This window comes from Hemitrygon akajei, unplaced genomic scaffold, assembly GCF_048418815.1.
Source record: "Hemitrygon akajei unplaced genomic scaffold, sHemAka1.3 Scf000063, whole genome shotgun sequence".
Taxonomy (NCBI): Eukaryota; Metazoa; Chordata; class Chondrichthyes; order Myliobatiformes; family Dasyatidae; genus Hemitrygon; species Hemitrygon akajei.
In genome coordinates this window covers 3,693,482-3,715,145 of record NW_027331949.1, presented here as the reverse complement: position 1 = coordinate 3,715,145, position 21,664 = coordinate 3,693,482, and the positions used below count along the sequence as shown (strand labels likewise).

The 21,664-nt window shown below is 45.3% G+C and overlaps 1 protein-coding gene across 1 annotated transcript; it reads left to right on the top strand.

The window, feature by feature from the left end:
• The first annotated feature begins 6,201 nt into the window (after window positions 1-6,201).
• LOC140721860 (uncharacterized) lies at window positions 6,202-20,797 on the top strand. Its single transcript, XM_073036686.1, has 3 exons — window positions 6,202-6,299; window positions 7,212-7,379; window positions 18,505-20,797. Exon 3 carries the CDS (start codon window positions 18,913-18,915, stop codon window positions 20,377-20,379), a length of 1,467 nt encoding a protein of 488 aa, XP_072892787.1. The 5' UTR covers window positions 6,202-6,299; window positions 7,212-7,379; window positions 18,505-18,912; the 3' UTR covers window positions 20,380-20,797.
• The last annotated feature ends 867 nt before the right edge of the window (window positions 20,798-21,664 follow it).

The window sequence follows — 21,664 nt, the reverse complement described above, 5'->3', positions numbered from 1 at the left end:
GACCGCAGGTTCGTTTACTGTGAGTGTCGCTTTAAGTGCCTGAGTGAGGCGGGACTGTGACGTCAGACACAAGCTGCAGCAGCCTGCTTCAGACTTTCACAGAGAGAGAGAGAGAGAGAGAGAGAGAGCATCAGGCACAATATCAAACTCTGTGCTTCCCTCTCTGTATTAAAATGGATCATTCCTCCCCTTCATCAGTCTGTGACCTGGCTCAGTTTGTCTGTCTCCTTCGCATTCTGAACATGCGCCACACACCCACTGAGATCACATTTTATTTACACGGCTGTGACTAGAGACTTTCTATTATTGTGTCCCTCCTGGCATTTGACGGCGGTAAACTCAGAGTCAGCAATGGTATTGACTTTCAGGAGTAGGTGATTAGGCTTTTTCGTTGGAGATCGGTAGTGTGTGGCTGGATGAGTGGATCGTTTTCAGACTGGAAGGAGGTAGCGTTTGGAGTACCCCAGAGATCAGTCCCTGACCACAGTTGTTCACAGTTTAATGACCTGGCGGAGGCAGCGAGATGTGAGATGTCCCTGTTGGCTGGTGACTCAGAAAGAGTGGAGTTGTGAGAGGGGAGGCTATTCACATGCAACTTTGTAGCTTTGCAATCAGTACATAGTGCACTGTGGGGCTGCAGTGGCGGGTTCCATTGCTGGGATCAGTGCACAGTCACTGTGGGCTATGAGGATTTTGAGAATAAAGCGCCATTCTCCAATCAAGAATCTCAAGCCGCGGAGCAAGCCTATCGTTTGTATATTTAAGTTGTATTAATGGCACTGTGATAACCGGATACTATAGCCCTCCACGACCTCTATCCGGTCCTTTCAATATTCGACTTCATTTGTAAATTTGGCCACGGGGCCATCAATACTGTCTGTCATCCGATGCATTGACATAGAACGTAAATAGAAACGTTGCCAACACAGACCCCTGTGGACATCTGGGGTAGTAATCTCAGGATTGCAGCCTGCGCCACGTGTTAGCGATGAAACAATAGCATGATCAGGCGTATTAATGTGCGGCTGAGAGACCTGTGTAGGGGGGCAGGGCTTCAGATTCCTGGATCACTGGGGCCTCTTCCGGGGGAGGTACGACCGGTACAAAAATGACGGATTACACCTGAACCCAAAGGGGTCCAATATCCTGGCGGGCAGATTTAATAGAAGTGGCAAATGAAATACAAAGTTGTAAAGTGTATGGTCATGCACTTTGGTGGAAGAAATAAACGGGCAGACTATTATTTAGATGCGGAGAGAATTCAAAATGCAGAGATGGTAATGGACTTGGGAGTCCTTGTGCAAGATACCCTAAAGGTCAACTTCCAGGTGAGTCGGTGATGAAGAAGGCAAATGCAAAGTTGGCATTCATTTCTAGTGGTATAGAATATAAGAGCAGGGACGCGATGGTGAGGCTCCAAAAGGTACTTGTGAGACCACACAGACTATTGTGTGTAGTTTTAGGATCATTATTTTAGAAATGATATGCTGACATTGGAGAAGATTCACGAGAATGATTCCAGGAATTAAATGGTTACCATATGAGGAATGTCTAGCAGCTCTTATTCCCTGGAGTTCGGGAGAATGAGGGGCGATCTCCTAGAAACATTACAAAATTTAGAACGCCTGAACAGATTAGATATGGCAAAGTTATTTCCCATGGCAGGGGACTCTAGGACAAGACAGCACTTCAGAATTGAAGGACGTCCATTTAGAATAGCGATGCGGATAAATTTCTTAAGTCAGTGGGTGGTAAATCTGTGGAATTTGTTGCCATGAGCGGCTGTAGAGGCCAAGTCATTGGGTGTATTTAAGGCAGAGATAGATAGGTTCTTGATTAGCCAGGGCATGAAAGGGTGTGGGGTGAAGGCAGGGGAGTGGGGATGACTGGAAGAATTGGATCAGCCCATGAGTGAATGGCGGAGCAGACTCGATGTGCCGAATGGCCTATTTTTACTCCTGTATCTGATGGTCTTATGGTTTATTCCACTGTTTCCACCTGCCAACGTGCAGACAATATTTCTGGGTATATAATCCACTCATATGGGAATTTAGCAGTTTTTTCTTGTTCTGAACTTCTCATCAATGTGTACAGTTTAGTTAAGCTTTGCTCCAGAATTTCCACACAATTAAGAGTTTATTACAGTTTTTATTTTTATTTTAGCACTGCTTATATTATTTAATGTGTATATTATTGTAATTCATATTTGTTAAACTCTATTGTTCTGAATTAGGTTCTACTGCTGCCGCAGAGACAACAAATTTCATGACATATGCTGGTGTTATTAAACCTGATCCTGATATTGATATGGGAGACCCACCACCTGTCACCTGATCCCAGTTACCGCAGATCGTAATGCGAGATTGAAGCCTTTTCCATTTATTTGCATTCCTTGGAAATTAAAACAGTTAAGTTTCCTTCTGTGGTTCCAGAGCAGAAGCTCAGTCTGTCTAATATTTCCACACAATTAAAATGAGGATTTTGTTTATTCTTATCACGTACTGAGCTACAGTGAAAATCTTGCATGACGTACCATCCACACAGATCAATACATAGCAACAGTAGATTAATATACGACAAAACAATAACTATAACAAAGTATTATGGCTGCAGAGCAAGTGCAGTGCAGATAGACATATGGTGCAAGGTCAGGTCGAGTTACATTGTGAGGTTGGGTCCAAATCATTCATTTGGCTTATAACCGCAGACAGGACGCCGACCTTGAGCCGGGTGGTACGCGCTTTAAGGCTTTTGTATCTCTTCCCCAATGGGGAGCGGGTTTGCAGCAAGAATGTCCAGGTTGTGAGGATCTTTGAGTACATGGCCTGCTTTTCCGAGGCAGGGGAAGTGTAGGAAGAGTCCATGGAGGGGAGGCTTGTTTCTCTGATGTTCTCTGTTCTCCAAAGTTCTCTGCAGTTCCTTGCAGTCATGGGCAGGGCAGTAGCCACACAAAGGCGTGAAGTATCGACAAGAAGCTCAGAGACCTCGGCCTTCACCCAGCCTTGTGTAGCTGGATCCTGGACTTCCTGTCAGATCGCCGGCAGGTGGTAAGAGTGGGTTCCTTCACCTCTGTCTCTCTGACCCTCAGCACACATACCCCACAGGGTTGTCTCCTTGGCCCCCTCCTTTACTCTCTGTGCACCCATGACTTGTGTCACCACCCACAGCTCCAATCTGCTAATTAAATTTGCTGGCACTACATTGGCTGGCCTAATCTCAAATAATAACAAGGCAGCCGACAGAGAAGAAGTCATCACCCCGACACAGTGGTGTCAAGAAAACAATCTCTCCCTCATTGTGTCAAAAACAAAGGAGCTGGTTGTGGATTACAGGAGGAATGGAGAAAGGGACCGAATTCAACATTTTCAAAGAATACGTACACAACGCTGTGTTACGTATTCAGGCAACAATAAATATATGTGAGTTAGGCAAAGTTTTTTTTAAAAACAAATAACACGTTTATTAAACACTGAAAACAAACCCCCCAAAAGTAAACAAATCACTCACATAACCAGAAAACAGCTGCTGTGTGGCAGCTTCAAAAGCTCTTAAAGCGATGCAGCTCAAACAGTTCTTTAAAGTAGTATTGCCAAAAGTTCAAAATGCTCACAGTCCATTTAAGGAGAGACTTTTTGAGATGATTTAAATTCTCTTTCACGTCGTTTTTCTTCAGCTTCCAAAGTCGAACTCTGCCCACGAAGAATTTTATGAAACGTAACGGCTTAAAGGCACTGACCTTTCCTTTATCACCATTCTGAAATCCTTTCTGGTCATCCCGGGGATTAACACGAGAATAGTCAATGAAATCCTTCCGAATAAGGATCAAACAAGGTCGAACCTGTTTCACCGTCGAAAATCGATTCTCCTCGATCTTTAACTCCCGAACTCCGATCTTCACTCTCCACTGATTCTTAACCAACAGTATTGTAAAGAAACTGCTGGCAATGACCTTTTAAACTTTAGACATTAGATAAAACTTCATCTTTCAACTAAACTGCGTCATCACATTAAATCACGCAGTGGCATGAAGTCAACATGGCAAATCCAGCCACGAACTGCCCCCCCTCAGAAGGAGGGGTCCTCCTCTTATACCCTGTAAAATAAACCTGTCACATGATCTCTACTGGCGGGAAAATGACGTCACTCCACCATCACAAGACCATTACCTCAAGTTCAGTATAGCTTCAACCCCAGTCACGTGACAAGGGTACCACTGTCACGTGTCACGAGTACGTAACAGCTGGAAGTCTGTTATTGCACATTTTAATGTGGATCATGACAGAATGTACTGTATTTTATAAGCGGTTAATGACATGTTTATAGATAATAGATTGTCACTGACAGAGAATCGTATAATTTGTGTTCCGTGTGTTATCTGAATGTACTTGCCTGTGATGCTGCCACAAGTCAGCGTTTCTCTGTACCTGTACCTTCCCGGACTTGTGCACTTGGCAATAAATTCAACAGCACCTGAGAAATTTCAGTGAGATTTGATTAGTGATGATCATCTTGGCAGCTCTGTAGGTCGAATGTATGAGACAGTACACTGTTAAATGCAAAACCCTGAACAGTGTTGATGATCAGAGGGATCTCAGACTCAAAGTTCATCGCTCCCTGAAAGAGACTGCACAGATTGATCGGGTGGTTAAGAAGGCAAATGGCATGGTTGTCTTTATTTGTTGAAGCATTGAGTTCAAAAGTCGGGAAGTTGTGTTGTAGCTGTTAGGAGCCTGCGGTCGTACTGTGACTGTATCTTTAAGAGCGCCGGCGTGAGGAGGCGGGACTATGACGTCAGTCACAGGCTGACAGCGCTCACTGTGGATTAACCATAAGAGAGAGAGAGAGAGAGCGATCTGCAGACAGGCAGTCGGCCAGTCTAAAGAGAGAGAGAGACTGGAAAAGCTGATAGCTTCAGTTAGTCGCAGCTGAGGCTTGGAACTCTCCTCTGCCCACAAGAGTGGGTTGATCATCGGTACACGGAACCACAACGGATGTGTGTGGCTGTCACTTAGTATAATCCATAGGAGTGGATAGTGGAATATCCTGGGGGGGGGCACTTGTGTTATCCCTTGCCTGGGTATGTTGTGTGGTAACCCCTGGTAGACGGTATTCCTGTGACAGGTCACTTTCGCTGATGACTCGTATGTGGACGAATACAATGGATAAGAACTTCGTCGACGGTTATTTTGAAGTAATGGCCTTTTCTCTACGTTTCACCCTGGATTACAAATATCTCTCTGCCATCATTTATTCCGTGGATTACTGAATTTTACCATCTCAAGTCTCTAAGATTTGTTCCCTCAGGCTCGATAGTTTGGGAATTATATATATACATATTTACGCATAAAACTGTTAACTTTCCTTCATTAACTTGTTAACTTTGTCTGATGAGTTTGGAGTTCCTTTCCGGGGAACGTGCTAAGATGGTAGCGCGATATTGATACGCAGCAGCCTCTCCGGCCTTCGGACTGGGAATTACCAAACGTTATGTGTTTTTTCTTGTGTGGTCTGTTTTGTTGTGTGCTTTTTTTGTGATATTATTCCGGAGAACGTTGTCTCATTTTTTAACTGCATTGCATTTGTGGTTTCTAAATGACAACAAACTGAATCTGAATCTGAATTTCGTTAAGTTACTACATTATATGTAGATCCTAATAAAGAAGTGGGTTTAACATCAAAAGCAGACTCCAGTGTGAACTCTATTGCTGCTAGTTCGTTTCTCAAACGTTACAGTTCGTAACACAGTTTTATAAAACTAGTTAGACCACATATGGAGTATTTCATACAGTTTTGGTGACCCCCATTCTCGGAAGGAAGTCGGGGCTTTGGAGAGGGCGCAGAAGAGGTTTACCAGGATAATGCCTGGATTAGAGGGCATGAGCTATAACGAGAGGTTCCACAAACTTGTGTTGTTTTCTCCGGAGCGGCGCAGGCTGGGGTGAGACTGGATGGACGTTTACAAGATTACGTGAGGAATAGATAGAGTACACGGACGATATATTTTTCCTGGGGGTGGAATGTCTAATACATTTAGGGTGAGTGGAGATGTGAGCGGCATATTTGCTTCTGGCCACAGAGTAATGGATAGCTGGAGTCACTGCCGGTCGAGGGTGGGGGGCACGTGATCCCATTTACCCCTCCCATTTAACCGCACATGGGCAACATATTTGTCTGCTTCCGAGGCCCCGCCCTCCGGTGATGCAACAAATCACTTTGCGCATGCTCACAGTCTTCGGGCGGGCGGCATTCTGCGGGATCGGCATCACTGACTGCGGGCTGAAGATATCTCTTTCCCATCAGTGAGTATTGAGAGCGATCCCGAGCGGGGAAATCCGATGTTGGCCGTGAGACTCGAACTGAGGGCCAATTACTCATTTAGTACCCAGTTATCTGAGCTCGTCAGAAATGTGTCGGCTTCACTGAATCTGCATTAAGCGATCCAAACCAGGAGTCCAGGCTGTCTATTTCCGCAGATTTGAAATGGATCACGTGAGGCTGTGTGCCGCAGATCTGCCCCGCCCTCCGCTTTTTGACGCCAAGTCACGTGGTGTGCTGCTAACAAACTTACAAGAAAAAAATCTCCGGAATGATCGGCTTTACGTATGAGGAGAATTTGATGGTTCTGAACCTGTGCTTAATGGAGTTCAGAGGGTCGGTGGGGGTGGTGGAGGGATGTATGGTTAAGTAAACCTACCGAATGCTCAAAAGCCTGGATACAGTGGACATGGAGAGGATGTTTCCATCAGACGGAGAGTCGGTGATCTGACAGCACAGTCTCAGAATAAAGATGCTCCTCCTTTAAAAGCGAGATGAGAAAAAAAAATTGGCCAAAAGATGTCTGATCTGTGGAATTTATATTTATGACAGAGATTAATATAATGATAATATAAGCAGTTTCAGGGTTACAGGGGGAGGGCAGGAAACTGGTGTTGGAATATAAATCAGCCATGGTTGAGTGGTGGGGCAGACCAGATGGATCGTATCACCTAACTCTGTTCCTGTGACTTGTGTCTTACCATGACTGAGTGATGGCTCCTTCTTATCCCATATCGTTTTGTGACGTGTGAGGGACAATAAAAGTTTGTTCACTGAGATCATTGCATTTGCCTTCAACGTTTAAATTTCAGTGAATTTTGTTCTTAGTAACATTAAGCAGAATATTTGGTTCTCCATTTTATTGTTAATGTGCTTCATTATCTTTCACATTAAAGTTAGACCTGCGGTGAGAGATTTATTGGAAGAAAAACCCCAACTGGAAGCAAACCACGACTGAAGATGAGGGAACAGGAATAAGTGAACCAGCCCGAGGATTGAGAGCATCAACTGGAGAGGACCCATCTGTCGCGGAGATTCCAGTGATTCAGTCAGGAGAATGTTTGGTGAGTTTCATTTTACTCAAACACTGGTCCTTTAGACATTACATAATTGTACAAAGGAAGGTAGGAAATAGTTGGAGTGAGACTGAATGTGCCCAGAAGAACCAGTTATGCCTCTGTCAGATCCAGTTGCAATCACTCCAAGTCTGGTAATGTGCTTCCAGCAGCCCAGTCCTTTAAAAGCTCTCCCATTCTGTCGAAGTCAAATCCGGATAGAGTCACTCAGAGAGCATATAGGCACAAACTCTTGACTCCAAGCATCCGGGGCTTACTCAGTTAGTTGCTCAAACAGGAACAGCCTACTAACTGACTAACAATTCCCCTCACACCACAGAAATAGATAGATAGATAGATAGATAGATAGATAGATACTTTATTCATCCCCATGGGGAAATTCAACATTTTTTCCAATGTCCCATACACTTGTAGCAAAACTAATTACATACAATACTTTCCGGTAAAAATATGATATGCATCTAAATCACTCTCTCAAAAAGCATTAATAATGGCTTTTAAAAAGTTCTTAAGTAGTTTACTTAAATACATTAAATACAATCAACCCCGGCACTTTAACATATCTTACTCCTGGCGGTTGAATTGTAAAGCCTAATGGCATTGGGGAGTATTGACCTCTTCATCCTGTCTGAGGAGCATTGCATCGATAGCAACCTGTCGCTGAAACTGCCTCTCTGTCTCTGGATGGTGCTATGTAGAGGATGTTCAGAGTTATCCATAATTGACCGTAGCCTACTCAGCGCCCTTTGCTCTTACCGATGTTATACTCTCCAGTACTTTGCCCATGACAGAGCCCGCCTTCCTTACCAGCTTATTAAGACGTGAGGCATCCCTCTTCTTAATGCTGCCTCCCCAACACGCCACCACAAAGAAGAGGGCGCTCTCCACAACTGACCTATAGAACATCTTCAGCATCTCACTACAGACATTGAATGACGCCAACCTTCTAAGGAAGTACAGTCGACTCTGTGCCTTCCTGCACAAGGCATCTGTGTTGGCAGTCCAGTCTAGCTTCTCGTCTAACTGTACTCCCAGATACTTGTAGGTCTTAACCTGCTCCACACATTCTCCATTAATGATCACTGGCTCCATATGAGTCCTAGATCTCCTAAAGTCCACCACCATCTCCTTGGTCTTGGTGATATTGAGACGCAGGTAGTTTGAGTTGCACCATATCACAAAGTCCTGTATCAGTTTCCTATACTCCTTCTCCTGTCCATTCCTGACACACCCCACTATGGCCGTGTCGTCAGCGAACTTCTGCACATGGCAGGACTCCGAGTTATATTGGAAGTCTGATGTGTACAGGGTGAACAGGACCGGAGAGAGCACGGTCCCCTGCGGCGCTCCTGTGCTGCTGACCACCGTGTCAGACCTACAGTCTCCCAACCACACATACTGAGGTCTATCTGTCAAGTAGTCCACTATACAATCCACCATGTGAGAGTCTACTCCCATCTCCGTTAGTTTGTGCCTTAAGATCTTGGGCTGGATGGTGTTAAAGGCACTAGAGAAGTCCAGGAATGTAATCCTCACAGCACCACTGACCCCATCTAGGTGAGAGAGGGATTTGTGCAGCAAATACATGATAGCATCCTCCACTCCCACCTTCTCCTTATACGCAAACTGAAGAGGATCCCGGGCGTGCCTGGTTTGTGGCCTCAGATTCTGTATTATCAGCCGCTCCATGGTCTTCATCACGTCGACGTCAAGGCAACAGGTCTGAAGTCATTCAACTCCTTTGGTTGTGGTTTCTTCAGTACCGGGACAATACAGGATGTTTTCCACTGTCTGGGTACTCTTCTCTGCTCCAGGCTCATGTTGAAGATGCGCTGTAGTGGTTCTCCCAGCTCAGTTGCACAGGCCCTCAGTAATCGTGGGGAAACTCCATCCGGTCCCGCCGCCTTGCTGGTACAGATCTTCCTCAGTTGACCTTCCACCTGTGCAGCCGTAATCCTGGGCGTGGGCAAGGTCTCCTGTGAGTGGCTATTTTCCTGTGAGGGAAGTAAGCCTGGTGTGGAGTTCTGCGGTGAGGATGAGATTGTGCTGTCGAACCTATTGAAGAAGTTGTTCAGCTGGTTCGCTTTCTCCACATCTCCACTTATGTTTGCCCCCCGCTTTGCACCACATCCGGTGATGATCTTCATCCCATCCCACACCTCCTTCATGATTTTTTCCTGCAGCTTTTGTTCTAGCTTCCTCCTATACTGCTCCTTTGCCCCCCTTATCTGTACTCTGAGTTCCTTCTGAACTCTTTTAAGCTCCAACCGATCACCATCTTTAAAGGCCCTCTTCTTCTGGTTTTCGTCCTGATACCCCCCCCCACACACACAAGACAGGCTGGACCCAAAGTTATTTACTACATGACAGGCCCTAAAGACAAATTACAAAATAGTCATAATGGCTTACACACACAGAACAGTCTGAAGCTGTCCTATCTCTACACGTGAGTGCACAAGGAGATGAGCATCCTGAAACCCTAGCTAGCTACCCTCAAGAAGAAATATGGCTCAGCATGGCTTAGCACATCTGTTTCTCATCAGCAGTTTCTTTCAGAAAAACAAACTGCTATTGTTTAACAAAGTGTTAACCCTTTTACATACTTTATCACTCCCTCCTTTTGATCATTACATGATCAACAAAGCAGTGATTTTTTACAGAGAAAGCAACCGAGTACAGCATTGACTTATCGGTGGGTAAAAATAGCATACATCAGTAATTATAACAATGATATGTACAACTATTAGGCCATAATGCAACGTTATGTCCCACATATTACCGAAGAGGCCTTCAAAGACCACCATTTCGACCCTTCCGTGAACCCGTGTAAATCCTGCCCTACTTTCTTGATGCTGTCAATCCCTTGGCAGTGTGCTCAGAGAGGGATGTAATGTTAATAGACTCATCAGGGATATAGGTGCAGCATTCTGTGTCAATAATAGCACAGGTTCCCCCTTTCTCAGCTGGGATAAAATCTAAAGCCATACGATTCTGTACGACTGTTTGCCGGATTGCAATCATTTCAGTGGATATTTCTGTTACTGGGGCCTGAGGTTCTGTCAGGGCCCCTGCAGTATTGTGGCCAGCTCCTCAAGTGCTGTAGCCAAATTGATTATCTCTCGTAAATTCCTGGCTGCTCCATAGCAGAGAAAAGTGATAATCCAAAATCATTCAGTCTCAGTTATTCCTCTCCGCTGCTGGGCACCTGCAAGTATGGCCAGCATGCATGTTTCCCAGTAAAGGAAGTTCCATTAGTGGGAGCCTGAGATACCATTGCAAAACACTGACAGTCACAGTCATCTCTGACTGGACCACAGTTCCTCACCTCACTTCCCCGGATGTTATTTGAGAAAGCCCAGGCTGAGAGTTCCTCACTCTGGTTGAGCGAGATTACTGACATTGGAATCATAGTTTTACCATGCTGCAGAATTTTGGCATAAACCCAGCAGGCCCCTAGTTCTACCTGTTTGGCATCTGTGTGACAGAGAGACAAAAAGGTGTTAACATGGGGGCCCCCGGATGCTGGGGTGAGCCCTCTCAAAGACATAAACACGAACACCACTATCAACCAAAACATTTTCCTTTAGTCAGAGAGAGTCCTTCTACTCAGTTCCTTCAGTAGCTAGTTTGTTACATACCTCTTTGTTCACTTTCACCACCAGTGTGGGCCATTGTCAGAGCTCAGCATCTCTGGCAGGCTGTACCTGGGAATTATTTCCCACAATAATACCTTCACAGCAGTCATAGCAGTATTATTGGAAGTTGATTAGCTTCAATCCATCTACTAAACACATCTATAATAACAAAGCAGTATCTATAGCAATGTACTCTAGGCAATTCAATAAAATCAAATTGTAGACATGAAGAAGGTCCACCTGGCAAGGGAGTCGTACCTGGTGTGCTGGGTGCAGGTTACCAACCATTCCCTCCTTTTCCAGGTGTGTACAATTATGTATGTAATAGACCAATATAGGTAAAAACTATGCAGGAACACAAACCTGTCCCACTGGGGTGATCCAAAAGCCTATGTCCGAGTCTTTCTGGCACCCCATCTGGAACTACAGTTTGAACTCCTCCTCAGAGGCGTCCCCCTGAAAAGTACGTACCTCCTGCATGTCTGGCAAACACGTTCTGCTTAAGTCACGGAAGGCTGCTTGATGGGAACCTGAGAGGACTACAACTACCGAGGATTGTGCCGCACTTCTTGCTGTCTTATCTGCTAAAGCATTGCCTTTAGTGACCCAGTTGGACATGCGGTTGTGGGCCGCACATTTAATAATAGCCAAAACTCGAGGTAGTTGTAGAGCAGTGAGTAAGTTGTTTACAAAGGTGGCATTACTAATGGGGTGGCCTGAGGCATTCAGGAATCCCCATGTTCAAAGGGAGCCCCGTAGTCATGTACAATTCCAAATGCATAACGGGAGTCTGTTTCAACATTCACACTTTTGTCTGTTGCTAGGATACAGGCACGAATCAGAGCCTGAGGGGTGGTACTCACAGTAGAAAGCTTCCTTGCTTGTCAGTTTTTAAACAGGTTGTTGTCCCCACCTGTCCCTTGGTAGGATTTTGTTCCCATTTCTGATTCCTACATATCGCCCTCTCACTTCCTTCTTCCCACTGAACATATTCACCTTTAATATTAGTTCCCTTTGGGGTTGATCGTGATTTGAAAGTCAGGTCCCAATAATATGTCAAAGCTTGTCGCATTCGATTTCGGTCGTTGTCAGGCCAATCCATATTATTTGTCTTAATCATGTTGGCTAACTTAGTTGATAAGCATTGGAGCAGTAAGGCATAAACTGGGGCGGGGGGGGGGGGGGGACAGATTCCAATCATTAAAGGCTTTATCTCCTGCGAAAGTGCCGTAGCAGGCCACAAATCACTCCCAATAGTCTGGTCCCGATTCCCCAGGCTTAGGTTTGCATTCAAGTACTTTAGTGATGTTTACAGGTTGCTGGAGAGCCCTTTCCAAGGCTTGAATAATCTGGTCTATCTGTTCATTCTCATTATGGTCTCCCGCCAGTAACTCCTGATAGGGTTGGTATCTCAATTCTGCCTTCCATTCCATTTCCACCCATCAATGCCATTAGGCTTTACAATTCAACTGCCAGGACTTAAGAACTTTTTAAAAGCTATTATTAATGCTTTTTGAGATAGTGATTTAGATGCATATCATATTTTTTACTGAGTTAAGTATTGTATGTAATTAGTTTTGCTACAACAAGTGTATGGGACATTGGAAAAAAAGTTGAATTTCCCCATGGGGATGAATAAAGTATCTATCTATCTATCTATCTATCTATCTATCTATCTATCTATCAGCATCTATGAGAATCATGCAGCAGAGACTGAATAAATCTTGCAGAGTCGCATTAAACATTTGTATAATACTGCGGACACACTGAGCAAACTGTGCTGGTTTTCCTTTCCTATCTGATTCATGATCATTATCATTTCTTGAGGCTTCCAGGGTGCATACACAGGAATCACTGAGGGCTGTTCCTCCTCCTGCTTGTGGATTTGGCAGCATTTGGGCATGCAATTGTCTTTGTGGAGCCATTAACTTTGGGGTTTGATTGGATTCTTCCCTCCCTGTCTCGGAATAATCCTCGGTATTCCCTTTTGGGATCTCAGGGCATAGGGACCTCCCCTTCCCTGTGCCGCTGTTTTACCTGAGTGGCCACCGTATCTGAGTACTGGGAGGATTGGGGTTTGGGAGCACTGGGTGCATTTGGCCTCTGGTAAGGTGGGGTGGGGCTACGGTGGGTGTCCACTCCTCATCACGGTCACTGTCCTCAAACAGGATCAGTGTACCAGACATAGGTTCGGGATCCCTTGTTTCCCTATCAGTTCGAACTTCAGACTGATGTTCCTGCCCTGCTCTCCTATCTAGACCGGCCTTGGTTTGCTTACATTGTTTTTCCCGCTCTCGTTTTCGGTGCTCATCCACCCATTCGCATTCCGACTTTACCGTCTCCCAGCCTTTAGGCATTACGTCTGCAGTACATACTTCTATCCCCTTGTCACATGCATCATTCCTCCAACTTGCTGATAATATACTGTTACACTTTACATCTATCTTTCCTTCCATTCCTTTTTCAATAATTTCCACATATTTCCACAGTTCTTTTTCCATATCAAATTTACTGCTTGTTCTCATGAAATAATATTGCAGGTTCCTCCGCCACATTTTTTTCTCCAGTTTCGCAAATCTTTTTCCTTGTCTGGTGAACTCTCACACATACTGTGTAGGGCTGCTCCTGGCTCACTCATATCAATCGACGGCAATTAACCGATGTTCTCTAAGTAGTTTACCCGGAGCAAAGCCTCCTGCTCAATTAACAATTGGATAAATTTACACGACTGGCACCTCCTGCCCACTTAATAAATTTACCCGGCTGGAACCTCCTACACAATTGATAAATTTACCCGGCACATCTGCTTCCTGCCCACTTTGTAAAATTTACCGGGTACCAGCTCCTACCCATTTAGTAAAATTTACCTGATACCGCTTCTTTTCCACTTTGTAAAATTTTGCCTACCTTATATGAGTCTCCCAACAGATTCTTTCCCAATCCTGTCAAGGTACCTGATCAGCCTTGGGCGAGGGACTAACGGAGAGCAATAAAATGTAAAATACTTATTGGATGACAGACAGATGTTCATTCCTGTCCTTATCATTGTCCTCCTCTCTTTATTCAAATGAGGGTACAATGTATAATGTTAACAGCTGTCAGTGTGTCTCTCTGCAAGCCACAGAGAACCGGTAATGAGTCTGTCTTGTTCGTCCGTCATCGTCGATGAAGACCTCAACAGCATTATGATGAGACTATCGCATGATTTAAATTTAAGTGAGGGAGATTTGCATAGCGTCAGCCTCACTCTCTCTTCCCAATTCCCATCTGGATCCAGTGGCAAGACAGAGTTGAGATGACTGGAGATGGGCTAGGCACAGTGGATGAACAGGATGTCTTCTGTGTCTTGTCCTGTTCTACACGTTCCACAACACTTGCAGAGACCGCCTTCTTGACCGTTGGACCTTGTATTAGTCTCGTACACTCAATCCACCAGAGTCTGACTTCACATGCTGGGGGAGACAACTCCCTATCTCACCGAGGGTTTGAGACCCGTCGGCTACCCTCACCTGGTTTAGTCGGCTTGTCATAGCCACAGGATGGGGCCGCTGTCGCATGCAAACAGCTACAGGGAGTCACAGTTGAGATCTGAGAGCCAGATGGGGACCAAAGGTGGGCTAACTGCCTTGAAAAGGACGTGACATGTCCCTCCCACCAGAGGTGCTACCCTCCCTGACACCCCATACACACCAATGAGCCTCTCCTAGCTAACCGCTGAAGACAGAGTTTACTTCAGTTCAAAAATTTCAGTTTAGTCCAATTATTCTTTGTAGCCAGAGGTTACATTGGTTCAAAATGAATTTCATATATCCTTAATTCCTCAGGAGGGTTCAAGGGAAATATTTATGTCAATTTAGAAACAGGTGTTACCTGTGCGTATTGTAGTGATGCAAAAGTTGCTGGAGAATTTGCAAGTCGGAGGAAGTGGAGTGATATTTGGAAATCTGACTTTTGAAAGCATAATATAGCAAACAAACCACATGGACAAAGTGCAAAAGCTCTGTTAAGAACATCTTTCATTACCCGTTACAAGCCTTCTACATAGGTTGTGTGAGAGTGCAGATGAACCCAGTCGAACTTAGAGGAGATCAAAGTTCTTATTGATAGTAATTTGCTAGGTGTTAAAATGAATACCTCTCTATATAAAATTCACTGTGCACATGTTGTCACTGGGTAAAAAAAAAAGCACAGAACATGATTTATGTGCTCATTGGTCATTACAAATTAGAGAGGACATTGGTGGGAAGGTAGAGAGACCTCCAGTGTCCCTGATGCCCTCACCTACAAGATGTGTATCCAGCTGCAGCTTGTAGCCCTGCACTTTAATGAGTTGGAAATTGAAATAGATGAATTACAGATCATCCAGGAGTTGGAGCGGTGATAGATATGACATGAAGAGAGACAAGTTACACCCAAAGTGCAGAACACAGGAAACTGGGTTAGAGTCAGGAAGGGGAATGTGTTTAAACAGCCTTCGCAGAGTACTCTTGTTGCTATCCTGCACAACAACAAATGGAACACTTTCGAAACTGTTGGGGGGAATTACCTGGCAGAGGAAAGTCAAAGGGGTGATAGAGGATTTGTTAGATAGGGGAACAGAACAAGAGGGGGCTCATATCCTAGTGGTAAGGCTTGCTAGTGCTAGTGTGAGGGGAAGGGTGATGTCGTTCAAATAAGTTGTAGAGGGAATGGGAGCCAGAATGACAGAACAGATAGTGGAGAGGATGAATTGAATTGAATTGAATTGACTTTATTGCATACATTCTTCATATACATTAGGAGTAGAAATCTACATTACATATCCATCTAAATGTGCAATGTGTAAGTTATAGTAATTTATAATAGTTTGTACGTGGGACAGTCAATATAACATAGAAATGCAAGTGTATCAGCCTGAATTAATCAGTCTGATGGCCTGGTAGAAAATGATGTCCCGGAGTCTGTTGGTCCTTTTGCTGTGGTACCATTTCCTGGATGGTAGCAGCAGGAACAGTTTGTGGTTGTGGTGAATTGGGTCCCCAGTATCCTTTGGGCCCTTTTTACACACCTGTCTCTGTAAATGTCGTGAATAGTGTGAAATTCACATCTGCACTGGGCTGTCCGCACACTCTCTGCAGGGTCCTGCGATTAAGGTAAGTACAGTTCCTATACCAGGCAGTGATGCAGCCAGTCAGAATGCTCTCAATTGTGTCCCTGTAGAAAGTCCTTAGGATTTGGGGTTCCATCCCCAACTTCTTCAACCGTTTGAGGTAAAAGAGATGTTACTGTGCTCTTTCCACAACACAGCAGGTATGCACAGACCATGTGAGATCCTTGGTGATGTTTATGCTGAGGAACTTAAGGGTGTTCACCCTCTGAACCCCAGATCCATTGATGTCAATGGGGATTAGCTTGTCTCCATTCCTCCTGTCCTCCACAATCAGCTCCTTTGTTTTCGTGATAATGAGGGAGAGTTTGTTTTCTTGACACCAGTCAGATGTTGTTCAGACCTCAGATAGAGTCAGCAATCAAATGGTTGAGCATGGTTCGATGAATGTGCTGAGCTGTGTATATCACAATGCAAGAAGCATCGTAGGAAAGCTAGTTGAGCTCAGGACAAGGAATTATGAGATTGCACCCAACAGTCTGAGGGATTTAGAGGAACAAATTTGCAGAGAGATCACAGACCATGCCAAGAAACAAAGGTTGTTTCAGTAAGTGATTTTAACTTTCCATATATTGATTGGGACTCCCATACTGTAAAAGGACTAGATGGCATAGAGTTTGTCAAAATTGCCCTTAATCAGTATGTAGAATTCCCGACATAGAAGTTTGCAGTAAGCTGTTAGGAAATGATCCCGGGCTGGTGACAGAAATTAGCGATGATAATGCCGTAAAATTCAAAGTAAATATGCAAAAAGAGAGGTCTGGACAACAATAGACAATAGACAATAGGTGCAGAAGTAGACCATTCAGCCCTTCGAGCCTGCACCGCCATTCTGAGATCCTGGCTGATCATCCACTATCAATACCCGGTTCCTGCCTTGTCCCCATATCCCTTGATTCCTCTATCCATAAGATACCTATTCTAGCTCCTTCTTGAAAACATCCAGAGAACTGGCCTCCATTGCCTTCCGGGATGAGATTTTAAATTGGAAGAAGGTCAATTGTGATGGTATTAGAAACGATCTGACAAGTGTGGTTTGGGACAGGCTGTTTTCTAACAAAGGAATACTTGGTAAGTTGGAGGCCTTTAGAAATGAAATATTGAGGGTGTAGAGTCTGTATGTGCCTGTCACAATAAAAGTTGAAAGGTAACTGTTGCAGGGAACCTTGATTTTCAAGAGATATTGAGACCCCAGATATTTTGTTCCTCTAAATGTCTCAGACTGCTGGGTGCTACCAAGACTCAGTAATGACTACAATATCATAATTCCACGCACTGAGCTCATCTGACTTTTTTTTAGTCAACTTCTATTGGTTTCTAAAAAGCTTCCCAATAGTTTTAGCTCTTTTGTTTGCCATCTCTTTGGCTTTTATGTTGGCATTGGCTTCTCATTTCAGCCACAGTTGTGTCCTCCTGCCTTTCCAATGCTTCCACCTCTTTGGGATGTATCGATCACTCAGCTCCTGAATTGCTCCCAGAATCTCCAGCCATTGCTGCTCCATTGTCACTCCTACCTTTTCCCTTCCAAACATGTTTGGCCAGCTTCTCTGTCATAGAAACATGGAGAAGTTCAGTACAGAAACAGGCTATTTGGCCCATCTAGTCAATGCTGAAAAAACATTTAAGCTGTCTAATGCAATTACTTGCACTGGGACCATCACCCTCCATATCCCTACCATCCAGGCTTCCATCCAAACTTATTTTAAATGGTGAAACCGAGCATATATTCACCACTTGTGCTGACATCTCATTCCACACTCTCACAACCATTTCAGTGAAGAGCTTTTCCAAATGATCCCATTAAATTTTCACCTTCCCCACTTACCCATGACCTCTGGTTGTCATCCAACCCAACCTCAGTGGGAAAAAAACTGCTTGCATTTACCCTATGTATACCCTCATAATTTTGTATACTTGTAACAAATCCTCAAAATGATGTATAATTTCCTTGTTTTTGTTTGGAGCCTTTTTGAGGTGTATTAGATGATGAGGGGCATTGATAGTGTGGATAGCCAGTTTTTTTTCCCCAAGGCTGAAATGGCTAACACGAAGGGGCATAGCTTTAAGGTGCTTGGAAATACATACCAAGGGGATGTCAGAGTTATTTTTTTTACACAGAGAGTAGTGGGTGCATGGAATGCACTGCCGGCTATTTGTGTGATAGTGTTTCAGTTACTGTGGGGTCAGGCACCCATGCAGCTCAGTGGGAACAGGGAATAATACCAATGGAGAGAGTCAAACTGAGCCTGGTCACAGATTGATGATGGCAGAAATGATCTCATCTGAAATGTCGTCTTACACCCATTGATGGATATGGAAAATTTTTTTACAGGGTAAAAATGACAAGGAAGTTGACTCCAGGAATCTCGAACACAACACGCCAGTTTTGCTGTCTCTATCCTGATATTTGAGAAGTGGAGCAAGGGATTCACTTGATCATCCTTCCTGCTCAGACTCTGGGGAGGGATTCAATCGCTCACCTGACCCACTGGCACGCCCGTTATTTTACAGAGGGGAAAGGCCATTCACCTGCTCAAACAGTGGGAACGGATTTACTCGGTCATCTCAACTGAAAGTACATCAGCAAGTTTGCACTGGGACAAGGCCATTGACCTATTCTGTGTGTGAGAAGGGATTCAGCTGGTCTTCCCAGCTGTGGACACACCAGTCAGTTCACACTGGGCAGAGGCTGGTCATCTGCTGAATTTGTGGGGAAGGATTCACTCGGTCATCTGACCTAATGGCTCACCAGCGAGTTCACACCGGGGAGCGGCCGTTCACCTGCTCGGACTGTGGGAAGGGATTTACTTGCTCATCAAAACTGAAGGTACATCAGCGAGTTCACACTGGGGAGAGGCCGTTCACCTGCTCAGACTGTGGGAAAGGATTCACTCAGTCATCCCAACTGAAGGTACATCAGCGAGTTCACACTGGAGAGAGGCCGTTCACCTGCTCAGACTGTGGGAAGGGATTCACACAGTTAGGTAACCTACAAACACACCGGTCAGTTCACACTGGAAAGAGGCAGTTCACCTGCTCAGTTTCTGGGAAGGGATTCACTCAATCATCTGAGCTGAAGGTACATCAGCGAGTTCACACTGGGGAGAGGCCGTTCATCTGCTCAGACTGTGGGAAGGGATTCACACAGTCATCCCACCTATTAGCGCACCAGTCAGTTCACAGTGGGGAGTGGCTGTTCACCTGCCTAGACTGTGGGAAGGGATTCACTTGCTCATCTCACTTGAAGATACATCAGCGAGTTCACACTGGGGAGAAACCATTCACCTGCTCACACTGTGGGAAGGGATTCACTTTGTCATCTCAGTTACTGAGACACCAGTCAGTTCACACTGGTGAGAGGCCATTCAACTGCTTAGTCTGTGGGAAGGGATTCACTCAATCATCTGATCTACAGATACACCAGCGAGTTCACACTGGGGAGAGGCCATTCATCTGCTCAGTCTGTGGGAAGGGATTCACTTGCTCATCTCATCTGAAGGTACATCAGCGAGTTCACACTGGAGAGAGACCGTTCACCTGCTCGGACTGTGGGAAGGGATTCACTCAGTCATCTTACCTAATGTCTCACAAGCGAGTTCATACTGGGGAGCGGCCATTCATCTGCTCAGACTGTGGGAAGGGATTCACTTGCTCATCTGAACTGAAGGTACATCAGCGAGTTCACACTGCGGAGAGGATGTTCACCTGCTCAGTCTGTGGGAAGGGATTCACTCAGTCATCCCAACTGAAGGTACATCAGCGAGTTCACACTGGGGAGAGGCCGTTCACCTGCTCAGACTGTGGGAAGGGATTCACACAGTTAGGTAACCTACAAGCACACCAGTCAGTTCACACTGGGGAGAAGCCATTCACTTGCTCAGACTGTGGGAAGGGATTCACTCATTCATCCACCCTACTGAGACACCAGTCAGTTCACACTGGGGAGAGGCCATTCACCTGCTCAGTCTGTGGGAAGGGATTCACTCAGTCATCCACCCTACTGAGACACCAGTCAGTTCACACCGGGGAGAGGCCATTCACCTGCTCAGTTTGTGGGAAGGGATATACTCGATCATCTAAACTGAAGGTACATCAGCGAGTTCACACTGGGGAGAGGCCGTTCACCTGCTTAGACTGTGGGAAGGGATTCACCCATTCATCCCATCTACAAGCGCACCGGTCTGTTCACATGGGGATTGGCTGTTAATCTGCTCAAACTGTAGGAAGGGATTCACTTGCTCGTCTAAACTGAAGGTACATCAACGAGGTCACACTGGGTGAGGCCGTTCACTTGCTGGGTGTGTGGGAAGGGATTCAGTCAGTCATCCAACCTACAGAGACGCCAGCGACTTCACATGGGGAAGAGGCCATTCAGCTGCTTAGACTGTGGGAAGCGATTCACTCAGTCACCTAACCTTATGTAACTCTCACTACGGCTAGCAGCTTAGTAATGGGGGTGGTTGCCCCTCCCCCACCCCCAGCCGAGCCGAACTTAAAAAATCTCATTTGGATGGATGCTGCGTGATGTGTCCCCTGCAACAAATCAGTACCCCGAAACAACAAACAGTACACAATATGTGATTAAACAGTTGAGCTTTTAAATCTTACTTTGACCATAGGGTGAGGAGCCAGAGGTCGTGGTACATGTAGGTACCAATGACATAGGTAGGAAAGGGGAAGAGGTCCTGAAACGAGAGTATAGGGAGTTAGGAAGGCAGTTAAGAAGAAGGACCGCAAAGGTAGTAATCTCGGGATTACTGCCTGTACCACGCGACAGTGAGAGTAGGAATGGAATTAGGTGGAGGATGAATGCGTGGTTGAGGGATTGGAGCAGGGGGCAGGGATTCAAGTTTCTGGATCATTGGGACCTCTTCTGGGGCAGGCGTGACCTGTTCAAGAAGGACGGGTTACACTTGAATCCTGGGGGGACCAATATCCTAGCGGGGAGGTTTGCTAGGGCTACGGGGCAGACTTTAAACTAGTAAGATGGGGGGGCGGAAATCAATTTGAGGAAACTATGGGAGAGGAGGTTAGTTCACCAGTAGAGCAAGTAAGTAGACCGTGTGTGAGGGAGGACAGGCAGGTGATGGAGGAGGGATGCGCTCAGCCCGAAGTTGTAGGGGAGAAGAAAGAAAAGGATAATAAATTTGAATGCATTGCTAGGGATGAAAAGAGAGGAGGAGGTGGAGAGTATCTTAAATGTATCTATTTTAATGCTAGGAGCATTGTAAGAAAGGTGGATGAGCTTAAAGTGTGGATTGATACATGGAATTATGATGTTGTAGCTATTAGTGAAACATGGTTGCAGGAAGGGTGTGATTGGCAACTAAATATTCCTGGATTTAGTTGCTTCAGGTGTGATAGAGTAGGAGGGGCCAGAGGAGGAGGTGTTGCATTGCTTGTCCGAGAAAATCTTATGGCGGTGCTTTGGAAGGATAGATTACAGAGCTCCTCTAGGGAGGCTATTTGGGTGGAATTGAGGAATGGGAAAG